Below are 18,169 nucleotides of genomic sequence, written 5' to 3' on the forward strand. Positions count from 1 at the left end.
GTAACTAGTTACTCAAACGGTATGTTGCCAGGCATGCTATATTCCGTTTATTTATTTATTTTTTAGCTAGTGATGGTTATTTCTAAGGGAAAAAGACCAAAAGGAAACTGCATTTCGAAATACACGTTTTAGAACACATCTGCGGTGTATGACACTTTTGAAAAGAGTTCAGTAGTTTCACCCTCTATTTTATGAACAAAGGTGATAAAAAGAATATTGTCAACATATTAGTTATCACTACGGTGTACATTTGAAGAACAAAAGTAAAAGTATCGTTATCTGTGTTTTTTGAAACAAGTTTGAATTTGGACTTGGATTTACGAACTTCGATTGATAACAGATATGCCAGAATCATTGTCGTCTCATGGATCGAGAGATATATATTCCAGTATCTCTCTGAATGACCAGAGCATGGACAACTCTTCGATGAAAGCTATTTATGAAACAGATATGATGGATAGTAGCGAAGCTGGGGATCAGGACGGGGACAACGAGCCCTTATCTGCAACGATCTCTAGGCCACTTTCAAGATCAAGTGTAACCTCAGGTTTATCGATGACAGCTACAAAAGACGGTGTTGAAGGAAGGCGGGTACAAAGATACGGAATTCCCCAGTATTCCCTTAATATTTTAAATTCGATGTCACAGAGTCATTGGAAGCCAAAGAAAAATGGTCTAGAGGATGTGGATTCACCAATAGGTCCACCAATGAGCCTTCGGGATAGGATCAAGCTTTTGAGTACAGACACCTTATCAAGAACTACTATTAATGACAGTAGGCAGGATTCTAACTCAATCGAGAGCTCATCTCGTGACTCCCCGCTTTATTCAAGGCAGTATCAGCAGCAGCCTAGAGAACTTGAAGAACATTTGTTGGATAGTTTTAATACCACGCTGACCCCTAGGGCTAACAGCGAACTTGATAGTAACTTGAGCACGATGGGTGACGATATGTCTTATCTACATGATATGAAGAGCATCCCCTCAGTTCTGGTAGCTGTCGATAGTGATAATGACTAATAGGATGCAATTAATAACACTAATAACGGTATCGGTAATAACCAGTAATATTATGGTTGATATTATTAATATCAGCACTTCAAAATCAAACAATAATCTAAAAAAAATGTTTTTAGCAGCTTGGGGAGGGCACTCCAAATTTGTTATAGGTTGGCAATCCTTATTTTTTTCCTTTTTTTCTTTTAACTATTTACACATTTACTTGGTTGGATCGGATTGGCCTTTCCTATGTTTCTTTCAACGTCATGTAATGTCATGTCATGTCCCTAATTTTCATTTCATATTATTCTGTATTTTACCTCTAGTATATTTGTTTTTCTAGTTTCTATAGTTTTTGAGTTTCGTAGATCAATCAATTGTTTCATTTGGTCTGTTTCAATGGTTTTAACTGTCCAAAATAGTTCCGGGTATGTTTCCCCAGATTTTTAAACCTAAATTACACGTTTAACTGTTACTAACATCTTAATTCTCATTCATGTTTTCAAAATTAAAAATGACTTTGTCGCCGCCAATAAAGAACATTATAATTGAAAGGAGGCATATCAATTCCCAGCTTTCTCTATAAGACACTATATACACTAATAGTAAATTAAATGAAATAAACATGTCTTGTCACCCTGGAAATGTTTCCCATCCAATATATATCCTGAGTTTGTCAGCTTTATTACTGAGCCGACTCTCTACTGCTGCCTTTATAGAAACAACAATATTACACATTACCCGGACACTAACTCTAACGAAAATGTGTATTTCACAGAAGCTACTCTAAAAGCCTTTAACATCGACATCAAGAGTATGGTTATCTTGTCCTAGACATTGATTTACTGTCAAACTCGCTGAAAGAGTAACACCAAATAATAGGCAACCCATTGAAACTTCAAAATGCTTAGGGTAGGGTCTAAGTATCTCAGAAATGTGTCAAAAGTATCTAAGACACCATTCGTTATCAACTCGTCAAGAATGAACCGAGTATTCACTCGTTCTATTTCGGATAAGGCAGATGAAGTTTTCACTAAGCTATCCGATGAGAATGATCCTCAAAGAGATGCGTTTTTCCAATATTCGTGGGGTTCATGGTTGAAGAATGATAAGCAAGAAAAAGAGAAGAGAGTTACCAGATTTTCACTCGAAGGCTTGAACAGTGTTCTTGATGAACTTTACAAGCAATCTATTGACAATGCGAAAACATTGACAAAAGATAGCATCCCACCTCCTAGTTATCTTCCAAATTTGACTGTGTCTCTTCCACACAATGTGACTGTTAAAGAAATAGGAACTGTAAATCCAAATGAAAAGGTTAGAATCTTGTCAATGGCCAGTATTCACGAGGGTAAACATCATAGAATTTATAAGGTCGATACCAATGCTGGTAAGTCATTTGTTCTAAGAATTCCTTATGCATTAGATGACGAAAATACTCTAGCTTACAGATTGAAAAGTGAAGTCGCTACTATGGACTTTGCCGCATTGAAGTTAGGCCTAAAAGTTCCAAAGGTGTACAGTTTTGGTGTCAATGCTTTAAATCCTGTTAGGCAACCTTTCATTTTGGAAGAGTACATCGAAGGTAAGTTGCTCATGAGAGACTGGACTCCATTGGAAAGTGACGCTGAAGATGGCGAGTCTCATAAGGTCAAGTTAAACGCTGTCATTCAACCACTCTCCAAATTCCAAGCTAAGCTTGCTGAAGTCGAATTTACTGCGTTCGGAAGTTTGTACTTTGCAAAGGACTGTAAAGATTCTAATTCTCCTGCGTACGAAAATGAAACAAACAATGATCTTAAGGATAGATGGAGAATTGGTCCAAGTGTTGAGAGATGCTTATGGAGAAAAAAATCCGCTTTGAACTTCAAAGATCGTAAACAGTTCTTAGGCCCATGGAGTATCACCTCACCATTAGATATTGTGAAATGTACTGGCCAAATTGAGGCCGAAAATGCTCGTGCAAGATTGGCCCTTGTTCAAGCACAAGCTTCTCCAGAAGTTATCGAGGAAGGAATTCTAAAGGAGCAAATCAAAACTTTTGACAATCTAGCTAAAATAGCACCATCTCTCATTAACACAGAAACAACTTCAATTCCAAAAATGAAAAACCTCTTAAAACCTCGCTTATACCATCCAGATTTAGATCCAATGAATGTTCTTATCAAAGAAGGCGACAACGTTCCATACTTATTAGATTTTGAAGGTGCTTGTATTAAGCCATACATTCTACAAAATAGCCCTCAATTTGTTGCTTACGACGGTCCAAAGATTTATGATTTGGAGAGAGATATTGAAGGTTACAAAGACTTACCAGAGAATGAAAAGGCCAAATACGAATTTATGTACAAGCGTACCCGTAACCAATACCTTTGGGAATTTGCTCTGAATGAAAATCTACCTGAATTGATCTCTTCCGTGGCTCCTCCTATTAAGGTTTTAAGAAGTCCTTATGTTACTGCTATCGAAAGAAAGGCTGACCAGGAATACCTTCTTGTTGAAGAGTCATTGATGCAACTAGCCGAAGTTTGGCCAATTTTTGCGAAAAACAAGTTGGTTAATGCTGATGAATATCCACTTGCTTATTCCGAAGAAGATGTCAAGAAACATACAGAAGCTTTAAATGCCTATCACGAAAAATTAATTTCTGAACCTTTCGCCGCCACTCAAGGGTGGATGCCTCAAGATATGTTCGATAGTTTGGTACAAAGCGGTGTTCTTGTGAAGGACAAGAGTGGTGACTATGGCATCGCCAAGGCTCCAGATGCTTAAATACCAATAATATCATGAAATCTAATCGTATATTATTCATTATCTTGTATGTAAAGTATTTATGAATCTATATTACAAACATTCCATTATTAACAGAAAATATATCCATTGTACAAAAACCCTAGAAGGTTTTCGTCCAAGTGACTTTAAATTTGAAACATTTGTTCGTCTTCATTACGATTGTATGTTTTTCTTCTTGTTGAAATTATTAGAGATGAAGTATTTGATATTCGTAAAACTAGAGATGTTCTTTGAGAAAGTTAAAAGAAGATCAACTTTTTGAGCAAACAAAAAGGCTTTGAAACAAATCCACTGAACTAGCGACAAATACTGGGCATTAGAATGCTTTCAGCTAATCGAGCGACTCTTATAACGAAGAGGGCATACAACTCTCGAGTAATTCCGATCGATATCACTTCGAAAGATGGCTGGAGAAATTCATTAAAGAATAATACGCTGTTGAATAAGTTGCATCAGTTGAATCAGAATAAGAAGATATTAATAAAGCCACACACCGACGAAACAACCTCAAATGAAATTAATTCAAATGGAACACTACCCATAACTTGTATGCCAATTCAAACAATTGCTGAATCTATCAAAAATGATAATTCTATAGGAAATTGGAGAAAACCACTAGTGAAATGGATTAGAGTGGGAAAGTTTCTTCTAAGCACTTATAGAAGCGGATTAAAATTTACATGGTCAACGTATTTTGAAACGAAATCATTCAAATATACTCCTAAGGAACTTATTAAGCTCATAGAGTTCAAAGAAACTGAGAGTAGAATATTGAAGAAGAATAAGATGAATGAATTAGCCATCAGTAGGAGAGAATATCTTCAATGGCTTCGCAGAGCAGAGTTTTGGAAGATTCCAAAATTTGCGCTTACATTACTCGTATTTGAAGAATTAACGCCTTTATTGTGTTACCTCTTCCCACATTTAGCCCCATGGAATTGTTTAACACCAGGATTGTACAAAAAAATCACAGCATCGAGAAATAAAAGGCCTACACAAGACTTTGATATCAACAAGAAATATATCTCTCCATATGAAGTGGATAAAAAGATGCTATCTGAATATTTGGTGTCCCAGTGCATTGTACCGGCGTGGAAAATGAGATTATACAGGATAACAAACGAATACAGAATACCTTTACTTTCCCTTGTGGAGGTCAACCACAAAACTATAATCGACGATTGGTTATTGCTTCGAGAATTCTTGAAGAGCGAAAACGAAGTGGCTACAGTAATCAGTGATAAGGAAATTGTCGACGCTGTCTTTAGACGACAACTCTACACATCGGACGAAGATCTTAACAAAATGGTTCAAGATATGAGAGGTCAAGAAGTATTGAAGTTAAGGTTATTAATATATCTCGCTTTTAAATACGATTGCACTTTATCTGCCCATGATATTAATGGTCAGCTACTTGCTGAAAAATGGGGTGTTGATAATATGGCTACCTTCAACTATAGGGGATCCAATAGATTATTGACTGCCGATGTTTTGGATAATCTCGAAGCATAATGACAATTTACCATAAATACGCAATACTTAGAGAAACCTTGTAAATATCAGTGCCGAACATAGGAAGTTAATGAGATGGCTCAAAAAACGCCAAAATTGCGGCAAGCAATTCTTCAAGTAATTCTTATGACTTATTTTACGAACACCTTGGAGTAACACCAGAAAAAGCTGTTTGATGATATATATGTAATTGAAAAAGATTTTATAGTATTATATGTTAAAATGACAAAATGAGAATGAAAAAGAAGTGAAAAGTGTATGAAATAGAACGTAAGGCGTTATTGGTATTTTTCTAATCTTTTGCTTTGTTTTTTGTGATCATACATCAGTAATTATAATGCTCGTTTGACTTGTTAAGGCTTCATAATAACAGAGAGTGATATTTGATTGTAAACGAAAGCTTAAAGCAAACTAAAAGAGAAAGAACCAAAAAGGATATAGGAAGAGGAAGGTCCGAATAAAACCAGGTATAATATTAGTTATACCTTATACTTTTCCAAATGAGCATTTTCTTCCGTCACGATGGTGTGAGAATGGCCTGTACCTCTTATCACATTTCTCTTGTTATCAAGAGTACAGTAGGAGATACCGGAGAACCAAGCATCTTTATAAATATCTTCCATCGTAGCTCTTTTATTTGGATCGACAGTTAAAATTTTAGCCAAAATAGGTCTTGAGGCATGTGGTAATAACCTCAAGAGCCTATAAGGTCCATGAATAACCTTCTTTTGTTTTCTTTGAGGAACTTGGTATTCAGATGAAGTTGGATCTTTCTTTGGATCAAGGACTTCTCCTTGCTGTTGTTGCTGTTGTTGCTCTTGGTGATGATCAGAAGCAGAGGCAGCAGGAGGAGGACTAGATTTTTCTTGCTTTGGCTCTTCACGGTTCTGGTCCTGGTCATGGTCATCGTTCTGATTCTGATTCTGATTCTGATTCTGATTCTGGTTTTGGTTTTGGTCCTGCTTTTGATCATTTTGATCATCTTTTTGAGTGGCTTGCTGATGTTGTTCACTTGAGCCAGCAGGAGTAGAAGAGTGCTCATTGTTCTCTTGTTCCGTGTTTTCAGCAGCAGCAGCTTTTGGACTGTCTTTTTCTTCTGTGGTAGCAGAAGAAGATCCTTGACCCTTGGCAACCTTGTTTCTTTGACGCTCTTCCTTCTTTGCTTTCATCAAGGCTTCATGCTCTCTTGCAGATTTCTCGTAATCGTGTTCCATGTCGTCAGGCATGCAATATAGACTAAAGTTGACATCCGAGTCCTTTGGAACTTTCCATGGGAACCGTTTTAGCATCATACAGCAAAAGATGATACCCAATGACCATATATCTACCTTAGGTGCATCATATCCACCCGAACGACCCGATAGCACTTCTGGAGCCAAATATGGATCGCTACCGACAATACCATGCGCAAGCTTCGTATCATTTTCAAAGTTGTATCTATAAACGAAAGCGGAACCGAAATCTATCAATTTAAGGATCCCGTCTTTTGTCATAACACAGTTATCTAGCTTCAAGTCTCTATGGGCGTATCCCTTAGAGTGTAGGTAGTTTACTGCTTCGACCAACTGCCTGAAACAGCAATTAATTTCACCACGAGACATTTCTCCAGACATGACAACTGCGAAGAAGTCTACTGGGCAATACTCCATGACCTGGTAATACTGCGTCTGTTTAGCGTCCGAAAAGATATCTAGTGTTTCGATTATGTTTGGATGATGGAGCATGGAACCGACGCAGAACTCCGAGGTACATTTTCTTGCGTAGTCTCTGACTGGTTCGTTTGGTTTTCTTGCACGGAATTCCTTCACGGCAAACATAGCGCCATCTGATGGTCTCACCAACACTTTGACGGAACCACCTGCACCAGAACCCAAAACTTTACCTAGTTTACCGTACTTCTGCGCCAATATCGAGTCATCGTGGTATATATTAGTTTTGTTTGATAGCGAGAGAGTCGAATCGGTACTTGGCGGTATAGCACTCATTGTGTGACTGTGATGGTCAAGGTTCTGTTGTTCGATGGACATCAACTCCGACAATTTGGTACTGGACATGCCGCTTCCCGAGGATAATTTCTTTTTCATGCTTGGTCTGAAGAATCTAGTTAGTTTATGCTGTTGCGACTGCTGGTGAGGATCATGGTGGTGGTGGTGTGCGGTATTATTAGTGAAATTACTGATAATGTTATCATTATAGTTGTTATTATTATTAGTATTATTATTACTGCTATTAGGGGCAAAAGTGCCATTAACGTTGTTATTATGGTGGTTATTATTCGTGCTGATGTTGTGGAAAAAGTTATTAAGGTTATTACTGCTGCTGTTACGGCTGTGGCTCGATTGGCTGTGGTGATGAAGCAGCTGCGAGACATGCGAGTTTGTCTGCACAGGGCCGGCAGCGGTTACGGCGGTAGTTTCCGGATGGCCGTGAGCATTCCTGTAGGAATGCCCGTGTCCATGCGACTGGTGATCGCTCTTACCGGAGTCCTCTTTTTCGAGCGACAAGCTCAGCTGCGAAGACGAGTTCGTCTTCTTTTTGTGGAAACTTAACCCTAGCAACGATGGCATTGTATTTCAAAGGGGTACTGTCACAACTTAGCAAAGAGTGGAAATGATGAATGTAATAATAATAATATTCGCTCTAAAAACGGTGATCTGCTTGTGCAATAACTAGCATCGACAACAGGACACTCTTTCCTTAGTGAATCCGAATAAAAAAGGTAGTAAAGTAATATAAGAAGAATATTGTATTGATATTAATATTAATAATCCTGGGGGTATATTAATATTGATATCGATACTGACACACTAATGCTCAAAGACTCTGCAAATATCCAAGATACAACGTGTGTAAATGGAGTAGAAATATATCAAATCAAAGCAAAAATTATACTCTTCTGCTAAATCGCTCGGACAATGAAATTAGTCAAAAAGTAGCCTAGCCCAAAAATATTGGAAAATCTAATACCGGGAATTTGAAAAGATCAAGTAAAACTCTGAAAATCCAAAATCTCAAAAAGTCTCTTGCAACTGGGGCCGCACTTTTCCTGAAAAACCAGACTTATCGGTATCAACACTGCGCTTCCAGATCTTCTATCCAAACCTGCCGACACACTGGGTGCAATACCATATATACTTAAGTATCACTATAGGTACACACTTATATATATATAACAAGGTTTGCCAATGATAGTTTATTGTGCGGTGCCGTAGTGACGGGCCGCCCCAGTGGACTTCGTATATATCGCAAAACGAAGAAAAAAATAAAAAAAATATTAACCTGGGAACAGCCCAGGACAGGGCATGATCAACCTACCTACTGACACTGCAGCGCGTTCTACCTGCCTGTACGTGCGTGTTTGTGTAAATATTCGTAAGGGATCGATTGCATAAGGGAACGCGATCCGAGATATTTAGCTTACCTCTCCATACAAAAGCTGCTTATGTAGAATCACAAGAGCGTCGTGTGCTTCCATTTTTTTCTTGTTCTTCTTGTTCTTTTTTTTTGGGCACACAACCTGATGCGAGTCCGGTGAACCGGCTGAGCACTGGTCAGCGGGAGACCTCTTCACTTCTCCTGTAGTAGTCTGTAGTCTGATGTCTCCCATCTATCTATCTATCTATGTATAGATGTATGTATAGATGTATATGTGTGTGTAATCTACTCCTGGATCCCGGATACATTTCACATATGTCTGCTCTACCCTGCTCTGTGGGAAAATGTATATGAGAGAACCCTCGGAATGCCCGGGCATTGGAGTATTGTCGGTCTATTCACCGCGGACGGAATTATTTGTGGGAGGAGAGAGATGGGATGGGCATTGGTGTTACCCGGTAGAAGCCATGCTTTTTTTTTTATTTTATTTTATTTTATTCTGTTTCGTAGACGTTCCACTAGGCACTGCTCTGGGTGTTCCCCTGTTTGTTCTTTACCGTACGAGCCGCGGCTGTTCAGTCTTCTTTTTGGGCATATGGTTGGCACTCCCTGGGTAGGGTGAGGCTGCACATGAGCCGGTCGGTGCCGGGTGCGCCAGGCCGGGACGCCTCGAGAGAGCCCTAGCCGGAGAGAGCCCTAGCTGGGCTTTTCTTTGGGAAATTCTTGGCTCGCAGGTCTCTCGAAGGCCTGTTCCAGCGATCGCAGATATCTGCCTCTGGCTGTCTCTGCCTGCCTCTGCCCGCCTGAGTTTTTTTTTTTTTTTTTTTTGATTTTCCAGAAGCCTACCAGAGGCCTGGCAGGAGTCTGGCAGAAGTCTAAGCGCACGCGCAGCAGCTCAGGATTTCCGTTTCTATGTGTGTGTCGGTGTTTTTTTTTTAATGTTTTTTTTTTTTTTTTTTTTTTTTTCCGGCTTCTACATTTTGTGCATTCATCGAAAATGTAAACATTGAAAAATCTACAGCTTTGCTACAAAGAGACATAACACACCGCATCGATGATTGAAAGGAAAGGGAGAGCACACGCCAGAAATTGATCCATTCCGCTCACAAACGGCAAGTGGCTGGCGGCTATACGATAGATAGATAGACTAAACTCCCTCCCTCCCTTCAAGAATATAATAATGCTCTCAGAGATCCAAAGGCAATCTTTGAACAGAGCCGTGTGCGATTACGTACGACAGAATGGTGGGTCGCCACAGCTTCTATCGCAGCTCGAATCGCTGCTTCCGGGCCCTGATGCCTCGCACAAGCAGGACACACAGCTCTTGGAACGGAAATGGAACTCTATAGTCAGGTTGCAGTCCAGAATCATGGAACTAGAGAAACAATGCAGCAGCAGCAATAGTACCACAAATGATAGCCAGCAAACCATTGACAATGCAAATGCTAACTGGATTCCAAAGGAAAAGCCCAGCTTCCAAATAACTTTGGAAGCCCCCGTCACGGCACTCTGTCTCCATCCCACACTCCCAATCATATACGTCGGCCTAGAGTCCGGGAAATTGTTGCGCTACGACATCCTAAACGTAGAACTCCCCTTACAGTCAACCATGGCTCATCTTGACGCAATAACATCTATCTCGGTATCACTCCCGAACACAAACAACAACAATAGCAGCAGCAGCAGCAGACCCGCATATTTGGCCACCACATCCAAAGATCTGAACTGCAAGATATGGGAACTCGACAGAGATTCCTCGCTAACACACATTAGAACCCTCGTAGGACACGAACACACCGTTTCCGAGTGCCAGTTCTTCGAAAAGGACTCGGACCTATACTTGGCAACGTGCTCCAGGGACCTCTCGGTAAAGATATGGGATACTTCCAACGGATGGTGTATCAAATCTTTCCAGCCGCACACTCAATGGGTCAGAACTCTTCACGTGCGTGGAGAGTACATCCTAACGGGTTCCAACGATTCCGCCCTCAGGTTGACTCACTGGCCTTCGGGGAATGGGTTGTCCATGGGGATTGGACACGAGTTCCCAGTCGAGACCGTCCGTATATTGGCACAAAACGCAAACGATATCTTGCCCCAATACCAACCTTTGGGATTCCAGTACGTATCCTCGGCGTCACGTGATGGAACAATTCGGATCTGGAAAGTCTCGCTACCCAAGTTCATACCGCACAGACCTCCGAGACCAAACCCAATGGATACAAATTTCAGACTTATGGCAGTGTTGAAAGGCCACAAATCATGGGTACGACATCTATGCCAGTTTAACAACAAACTCTACTCCTGCAGTGATGACGGGTCCATCAAATGCTGGGAATTAAATTGGCCCGATATTTCATCTACTACATGCACGAAAACATGGGACCTTTCAGAGAACGGATTCCAAAACTGTTTGGCCTTGGATAATATCGATTTTACAAATTACCCTTCGAGAAAGCTTCTCTTCTCTGGTAGTAATAACGGGACGCTAACGTGTTTTATGAGATAACAAACACAAACTCAAACTTATATATATATATATATATATATATAGCAAAAGGAAAGTTAATATTTTCCTTCAGCATCGCTCACCTTTGTTACATTTAGTCGTTTTTATCTAGTTTGTTAGTGTTCAGTGTTTTTATATAGGTGCTGATAAAAGTTCCTCAATCTAATAATACTGATTATATAAAAGTAAAAGTAATATTGTAAATGACACTAAATGGAGAGAATGTTGAGATGGAACACCACTCAACCTCTATGTGTATATCTCATTAAGAAGAACTTTCTGGTTCCAACTCAACGTACACAAACTTGAAAGGTTCGTACGGAATACCTTCACCCTTGAAGAACTTGGACATGGATTCGACCCAATGTAAACGAAGTGAGTGTAACATGGCAGAGGTACCTTCCATCACAACTAAAATCAAACAAGTCAAAACAAACCACATGGCGAAAAGTACAACAGTCATTACCACACCAGTAACACCAGTCATACTAAATGCAATTTGAATAGTCATGGTCCATAAAACAGTGGATAATTGTGCGTGCGCCAAGGATAAAGCCCATAAACGCAAATATGACGCAGTATGGGAAACACAGTTCAAACACCATTCAATTGTGTGAATGACTTGATGGATAACAACATCTCCTAAGTTTTCGCCGTGACCGTGACCTGCTTCATCATCATCATCTTCGTCATCAATTCCACTATATTCTTGGAGTTGATCATTGGAAACGATTTCAGCATCTTCTGAGAGTGCAAGTTTTTGATGTTCATGCTTATCTTGGTTATATTTGAAGTGCAATGGTTTAGCAAGTAGCAACCATGGGACACAAACCAAAGCCAATAACAAGAGGAAAACTTGTACTTTAGCTTGACCTGGGTAAAGTTCATCTTCAATGGTACCGGGGGATAAGAACATATTGATTAACATGTTCAATAACCCTGGAGCAGGCTTTCCATCGCCAACCCAGTCCTTGGACCACTTGTAAATGATGCAAATGACCAAGTAACCAAAGATTGAGGACAAGAATAGCAAACCAGGAATAAAGTTGCAGAAAATGTCAACCATATCGTTAAAGTAGAAATCGTTGGCTAGGGAGTACATGTATGAGTAGAACATATGAATGAAACCCATAATGATGGACAATTTCATCTTTAAAGAGTTAGCGAAGAGCAAAGCGTTTTCAGTTCCGTGCCAAGCGGAGTCAATACCGAACGCATAAACACCTACTTGACGAGCTGTAATGCTCTCACCAACTTCCCAAGACTCAGGCCATTCCCAACCAGATTTGAAGAGTGTTAACGACTTGGAAAACATATCGTTATAGATAAACCCGGTGTAAATCGAAAACAAACCCATGAACAACACGATGTATCTACCACTGAAAGCCATATCAAAGATTTCACCTCTCTTCATGTTACCAATCTTCTTTTCGTTAAGGACAAGCACTGCAGCGGCCATTGCCATAAGGGTACCATGACCCATATCACCAAACATGATAGCGAACATGAATGGGAATGTAACGATGGTAGCCAAACCTGGATTGGCTTCCTGATAGGCAGCAATACCGTAACAGTCACAAATGTCCTGGAACGCTTGGGTGAACTTGTTAGTACGATGGAAGGTAGGCGGAGTTCTTGTTGTTTCAACGACATTAACAATAGCTGGGGACGCAATACCTAGTCTAACACAGGTGTCCTGTAGTGTGTTTTGAAGGACCGTCAGTTCATCCGAAGGACACCAACCTTCTGCAGTAAGAATCTTTCTACTGGAGTCGTATGCAAACATGTTCAAAACCTCGTAAACGGCTTTTTCTTCTGAAATGTCTCTGTACCACGAGTCCAACTCCTTAGAGATGGCGAACAATTCGCTTTCCAAAGTCATGTTGGTGGAGTTCAACACTGTGTACAAATCTTGCAAACGGGAGTTGACATCCTTCAATTGGTTAGATCTGAGCTCAGAAGATTCGTTGACTTCGTAGATACTGGCGTCCAACGATTCCGCAATCTTTTGAATTCTTTGGATGATCATGTCACCATGAGAGAATACAATAAAGGCGTTCTTGTGCACGGATTCCTTTGTCTTGGGGTCATAGAAGGGTTCTGCCAATTCCATGTGCTTGAAATACAAGTTACCTCTCACTGCTCTCCATAGAATCTGCTCCAAAGTACCGACTTTTGTCCTAGGAATCACACCTGCAACAAAACAAGCCTTTAGAGGCGAAGCGTGTGATGTACCACTTTCCAGACCTTCTTCTTGGGAAGTAACATTGTGCAGCGACGAGAGGTCAGATTCAACAGAAAAGAAATGGTCTGCGGCCAGTAACACAGCCCTGAACTGTTCCAAGTCTGACTTCTTGACTTCCAAACCGTCACTTGACTCGACCAATTGCTGCATCCGGGTTTCCAAAATCGCTGCATTGTCGACATGATCAGAGATAACAGAGGTGCTTGGGGCAACACGCAACGATGCTGACCCAGACCCTAATCCGACAGACTCCTCATTCTCATCCAGGCCATTTTCCTGGTATAGGGGAATATCAAACTTTTGCAAAAGCGACACTAGATAACGGTACTGTCTCTCCACATTGTCCAATCTTCTGATGTCTCCAACAAATGTACGCTGGAAACTCTTGATCTTACGGTTCAAATCTCTGAATTGCACCAGTCCAGTGTGCCCCAAAGAGTATACTGCTTCTCTTGCAATTTCCTGAGGAATGTACATCTCAACAAGAGACATATCAGCAGAGCGGAAAACCGCTTCCTGCTTTTCCACGCCTTCACTCATTGAGCCTTGATTCTTGAGCTCACTCACTTGTAGCCTCTGAGACCTAGCAATCGATCGAATCTCCTTTACTTCTTTCACTCGGCTGCAAAAACGTGTGTAGTCTAAAACTTCTTAATTGTAGTAGTTACTGATATAGATAAATCTGTCAAAGGCTCTAAATTTCAATTTTGGGAGCTCAAAAAAATAGAGAAATTAAAAAAAAAAAAAAAGGCATGCATACAGTGTAGAAAAACATAAAAACACAACGAGTCAATGTGTTACCCTGATGACTCTTTTCCCAGACAATACAAAATCAAAAATAACATAGAATAAAATGCAAGTCCTTCCTCCTTCCTGGAAAGGGAAATTCAGTTCAGCACTGCTTTCCCAAAGAGGAAACATTTTGTCGTCATGTGAAATACACGTGCCACAAATTGTTCTTATTTTTCTCTTTCTTTTTCGTCTTTTTTTTTTTTTTTTTTTTTTTTTTTTTTCCCGCTCTCTCTTTCTCTCTCTCGTTTAGCGCGCTCAAGCTCGCGCCATATATGAGAGAATGAGATGTGCACCAGACCAGACCAGACATATTATAACAATAATTTGAAAAACATAAATATATGAAATATCACACAAATGAGAATAGGCCGCTAATAGGAGGATTTCATTAGCGAATAGACTGGTTGCGCGTGCCCTCCATACGGTTGTCCATTGATCTAGCATACACGATACCAGCCTTTTTGTTTGGTAGAAATAGAAGTTAGTTAGTTAGGAACTGTGTGTGCTAGTGATTACTCGGGGGGAAATAGAGTAAAGGTTTGTAAAGTGCAAGTGTGTTTTCAAAAGAAATGACTGTATTGTCTGCTGTTCCCACACCGTTTATCGTGTCTGCCCCAGGTAAGGTTATTATTTTCGGGGAGCATTCTGCTGTTTTCAATAAGAATGCCATCGCGGCGAGTGTTTCGTCTTTGAGGACGTATATGCTTGTTGAACAACTGCAGGAGGGAGATGGTGTTGAATTGAATTTCCCAGATATTAACTTTGATTACAGATGGAGCTCCGAAGAGTTGAAGAAGATTGATATTAGCGGTGTCGATGAGGCGCTCACGCTAGACAAGCTGAGCTCCAGCCTTAAGGCGCAGCTACAGGAGTTCTTGACTGATTTGAAGGGTTCATTGAACTATTTTGCCGCTTTCTCTTTCCTATATATGTATTTGTGTTTGTGCCGTGAAGTGAACGGATTGAAGTTCACTGTTAAATCTACGCTACCGATTGGTGCTGGGCTTGGTTCAAGCGCGTCAATTTCAGTGTGTCTTGCCCTCGCCATGGCTAGAATGGGCGGCCATATCAGCTGCGAAAATGCCATTTCTGAGCAAGAAAAGGAATTCATTAACAGATGGTCGTTTATCGGTGAGTGCTGCATTCACGGAACGCCATCGGGAATTGATAATGCTGTTGCAACGTACGGGAACGCAGTCAAGTTCCAAAGGCAATCGGATGGATCTACAAAGTTTGATAAGATCGACAATTTCCCTCAGCTACCAATGATTTTAATAAATACCAAAATTAAAAGATCAACAAAAATCCTTGTTGGTGGTGTCGGGGAACTTGTGAGCAGAAAACCTTTGGTTGCAGAACCTATCTTGGAAGCTATGGATCAGGTTGCTATCAGAGGTTCGGAACTTCTGGCCGATGTATCCAAGGATATCCACTACGATGAGTTATTAGAATTGATCAGAGTTAACCATGGTTTGTTAGTAGCTATTGGCGTATCTCACCCAGGGCTAGAAGTAATCAAACAGTTGAGCGACGAGTTGAAAATCGGACAAACAAAACTAACTGGTGCTGGAGGCGGTGGATGTGCTTTCACACTACTCAACAAAGATGTAGATCACACATCGGTAAGGGAATTCCATGAAACTCTACACGAAAAGTACAACTACCAGATCTTTGAAACTGGTCTCGGTGGTGTTGGATGTTGCTACGTAAACGTACCAAAGGAGAAACAGAAATTACTGTTAAGTATTTTTGCAAATCCAGTTTCAACGCAAGAGATTTCTTTGGCTCTTTTGCCAAGCCCCGACTCGGAATTAAAGTGGATCAGTTGAAGAAGATTCTACATATCCATCTCTCTCTGTTATCCCCTACCTTCTTCCATATTTTCCTAGCTCTTGTAAACAGCGTAATTCTTGCTCACTCACGTAACACACCTGATATAGATACACATTTGTAATAAAACCAAGTTGGTTCTAATGCTTTTGGCGGATCAGAAAAACACATATCAATAAAAAGTAAACTATCTATGGCATTATAAAGTACAACTTTTTGGGAAAAGACACCACCAACCATAAAAATGTCAAGTGGTGCGATGCAGCATTACTAATTCAGTAATTCTATAATAAAGGCGTCTTCAAATACCTCTGTTGAAGTAGACTGTTTCGATTAGCTTTTTATTGGAATCGAGCTTATTAGCAAGCTCGGGTTCTAGTTTACTAACAGAAATTGACTGGTATTGAGGGAAGACGGCCAAGGCGAACGGTAAAGCAATGAAAGAGGTAACAAGAATAACACCAAGGTTTGCAGCAGTTTGAACAGCAACAGATTTTCCCTTCAAAACTGTCTTTTGTAATCTCACTAGAATCAACGGAGGGATAACCATAATTGGTGTAGCATTCGTAATTCTACTGAAAGCTGTTTCACCAACAGCAAACAATGCAGCTCTTTTGGATTTTCCTACCTCATCACCATTGGAGTCATAAACAGAGATACCTTTACGGATTTCACTACCTCTCATCAAAAATACGTTAACTATACCAGCCGACACAACAGCAGCAAATGGCACCAAACGACCCAAGATCATTCTTGTATTAGCCGTCAAATTCTTTAATCTTGGCACCAATTTATTCAATCCAACGGCAACACCACAGGATGCTGTGACAGCCATAGTATAATTGGTTATCAATTGCGATGTGGACATTGGATGAGACTTGTTTGCGTTAGCACTGTTAACAGCGACATTTAGAGACTGATTCGCCCATTGCCAGAACATTGTACCAACTGTTCCCAAATTTGGAGTTAACATACCAGCAGTAACAACCAAATTTGAGAGAACGCAACAGGACATACGGAATGGCAATAAGACGGTTTCTCCTGTGTCAGGATGCACCGTGGAATCCAATTGTTTCTTTGCACGCCAGAATTCCGGAGTAGTTTCTTTCAATTCTCCATGACGGTATGCACTGATTACTTTACGAGCCTGCGCCAAGTCATCGTTGGTCGTAAGAAGCATGGATGGATCAGATATTTCGGCACAATGACGAACTCGTCCCCAGTATGACGATAAATCATAGCGTGACTCTGGTAGCGGAATTGGTCCTGGAACACTAGATGCCATTTTTTTGGTTTTTACTGTTGTTTCTTGTTATTGTTCTTGGAGCCGAGAATAACAATTCGAATGGCCTAACTGCAATTGTCAACGTACTTTATACTTTTGTACTTTGTTCGAGGCTGTGATTTATTTATTCGAGACTCCATCAGCTGTTATTAAGATGCGATGACTCTTAATTATGAATGGATTATTTTTTTTTTTTTTTTCTTCTCGCTTATGTCGCTCTTTTTCAAGTTTTTTAAAGAAGAACTGGCACGAATATTTCTGAGCAAACACTTCCATTGATAGGAACAAATCGATGTATGTTTGAATTGATCTCGAAAAGCGGTCTATAGGAGATCCAGATATACTTACTAGTATAAAACAAAAGTTGACCCTCAAATGCTTGCCAGCACGGCATTTGTTTATGTCTCAACTGTGTCAATATAATATACCTATGCCCTTACACACTAATAAGTTTAATATCTTACCCGGATTATATAATACTTTTTTTTCCCAAGTTTTAGTATAAATTGGACAAAAACAGCACTTCTATGTTTTAAGTTTTCACTTTATTACGATTAATAGATACAGTCTTTTGATATTTGGCTTATAACAGTGATACGAAACATATTACTGCCTTCTATTCACTGTGCCATCTGATACACCGTAGATGAACAGAGGGGAAAAGAACGGCTAGATGAAAATTTTATCCGCGAGCGTCCTCATACTGACTAAAGTAACAAACTATTTACAAAATGGCTTTATTTGGTAACTGCGTGAGCGGGACATTCCCCACATACAGTGTATATATATGTATTTTCTTCGTAAACGAACCCACCAAATGTTATCACTT

At 40.1% G+C, this 18,169-nt stretch overlaps 8 protein-coding genes across 8 annotated transcripts; 5 read left to right on the plus strand and 3 right to left on the minus strand.

Annotated features, from left to right (window-relative positions):
* Positions 1-342: 342 nt before the first annotated feature.
* Positions 343-1,020, plus strand: KLMA_40412 (uncharacterized protein; the record flags this gene model as incomplete). The annotated part of the gene is made up of 1 exon (XM_022819720.1): positions 343-1,020. The coding sequence occupies one exon, from the start codon at positions 343-345 to the stop codon at positions 1,018-1,020; it is 678 nt and encodes a 225-aa protein (XP_022676257.1).
* An 882-nt stretch (positions 1,021-1,902) lies between these two features.
* AIM9 (Aim9p) lies at positions 1,903-3,771 on the plus strand (the record flags this gene model as incomplete). The annotated part of the gene is made up of 1 exon (XM_022819721.1): positions 1,903-3,771. The coding sequence occupies one exon, from the start codon at positions 1,903-1,905 to the stop codon at positions 3,769-3,771; it is 1,869 nt and encodes a 622-aa protein (XP_022676258.1).
* Positions 3,772-4,113: 342 nt separating this feature from the next.
* Positions 4,114-5,304, plus strand: PNT1 (Pnt1p; the record flags this gene model as incomplete). Its single annotated transcript, XM_022819722.1, has 1 exon — positions 4,114-5,304. One exon carries the CDS (start codon positions 4,114-4,116, stop codon positions 5,302-5,304), a length of 1,191 nt encoding a protein of 396 aa, XP_022676259.1.
* A 479-nt stretch (positions 5,305-5,783) lies between these two features.
* HRK1 (putative serine/threonine protein kinase HRK1) lies at positions 5,784-7,871 on the minus strand (the record flags this gene model as incomplete). The annotated part of the gene is made up of 1 exon (XM_022819723.1): positions 5,784-7,871. One exon carries the CDS (start codon positions 7,869-7,871, stop codon positions 5,784-5,786), a length of 2,088 nt encoding a protein of 695 aa, XP_022676260.1.
* A 1,988-nt stretch (positions 7,872-9,859) lies between these two features.
* PAC1 (Pac1p) lies at positions 9,860-11,188 on the plus strand (the record flags this gene model as incomplete). The annotated part of the gene is made up of 1 exon (XM_022819724.1): positions 9,860-11,188. One exon carries the CDS (start codon positions 9,860-9,862, stop codon positions 11,186-11,188), a length of 1,329 nt encoding a protein of 442 aa, XP_022676261.1.
* Positions 11,189-11,453: 265 nt separating this feature from the next.
* On the minus strand, positions 11,454-13,973 carry VPH1 (H(+)-transporting V0 sector ATPase subunit a; the record flags this gene model as incomplete). The annotated part of the gene is made up of 1 exon (XM_022819725.1): positions 11,454-13,973. The coding sequence occupies one exon, from the start codon at positions 13,971-13,973 to the stop codon at positions 11,454-11,456; it is 2,520 nt and encodes an 839-aa protein (XP_022676262.1).
* Positions 13,974-14,794: 821 nt separating this feature from the next.
* Positions 14,795-16,054, plus strand: ERG12 (mevalonate kinase; the record flags this gene model as incomplete). The annotated part of the gene is made up of 1 exon (XM_022819726.1): positions 14,795-16,054. One exon carries the CDS (start codon positions 14,795-14,797, stop codon positions 16,052-16,054), a length of 1,260 nt encoding a protein of 419 aa, XP_022676263.1.
* Positions 16,055-16,356: 302 nt separating this feature from the next.
* Positions 16,357-17,340, minus strand: FSF1 (Fsf1p; the record flags this gene model as incomplete). Its single annotated transcript, XM_022819727.1, has 1 exon — positions 16,357-17,340. The coding sequence occupies one exon, from the start codon at positions 17,338-17,340 to the stop codon at positions 16,357-16,359; it is 984 nt and encodes a 327-aa protein (XP_022676264.1).
* Positions 17,341-18,169: the final 829 nt, after the last annotated feature.

Source organism: Kluyveromyces marxianus, chromosome 4 (assembly GCF_001417885.1).
Source record: "Kluyveromyces marxianus DMKU3-1042 DNA, complete genome, chromosome 4".
NCBI classification, from domain to species: domain Eukaryota; kingdom Fungi; phylum Ascomycota; class Saccharomycetes; order Saccharomycetales; family Saccharomycetaceae; genus Kluyveromyces; species Kluyveromyces marxianus.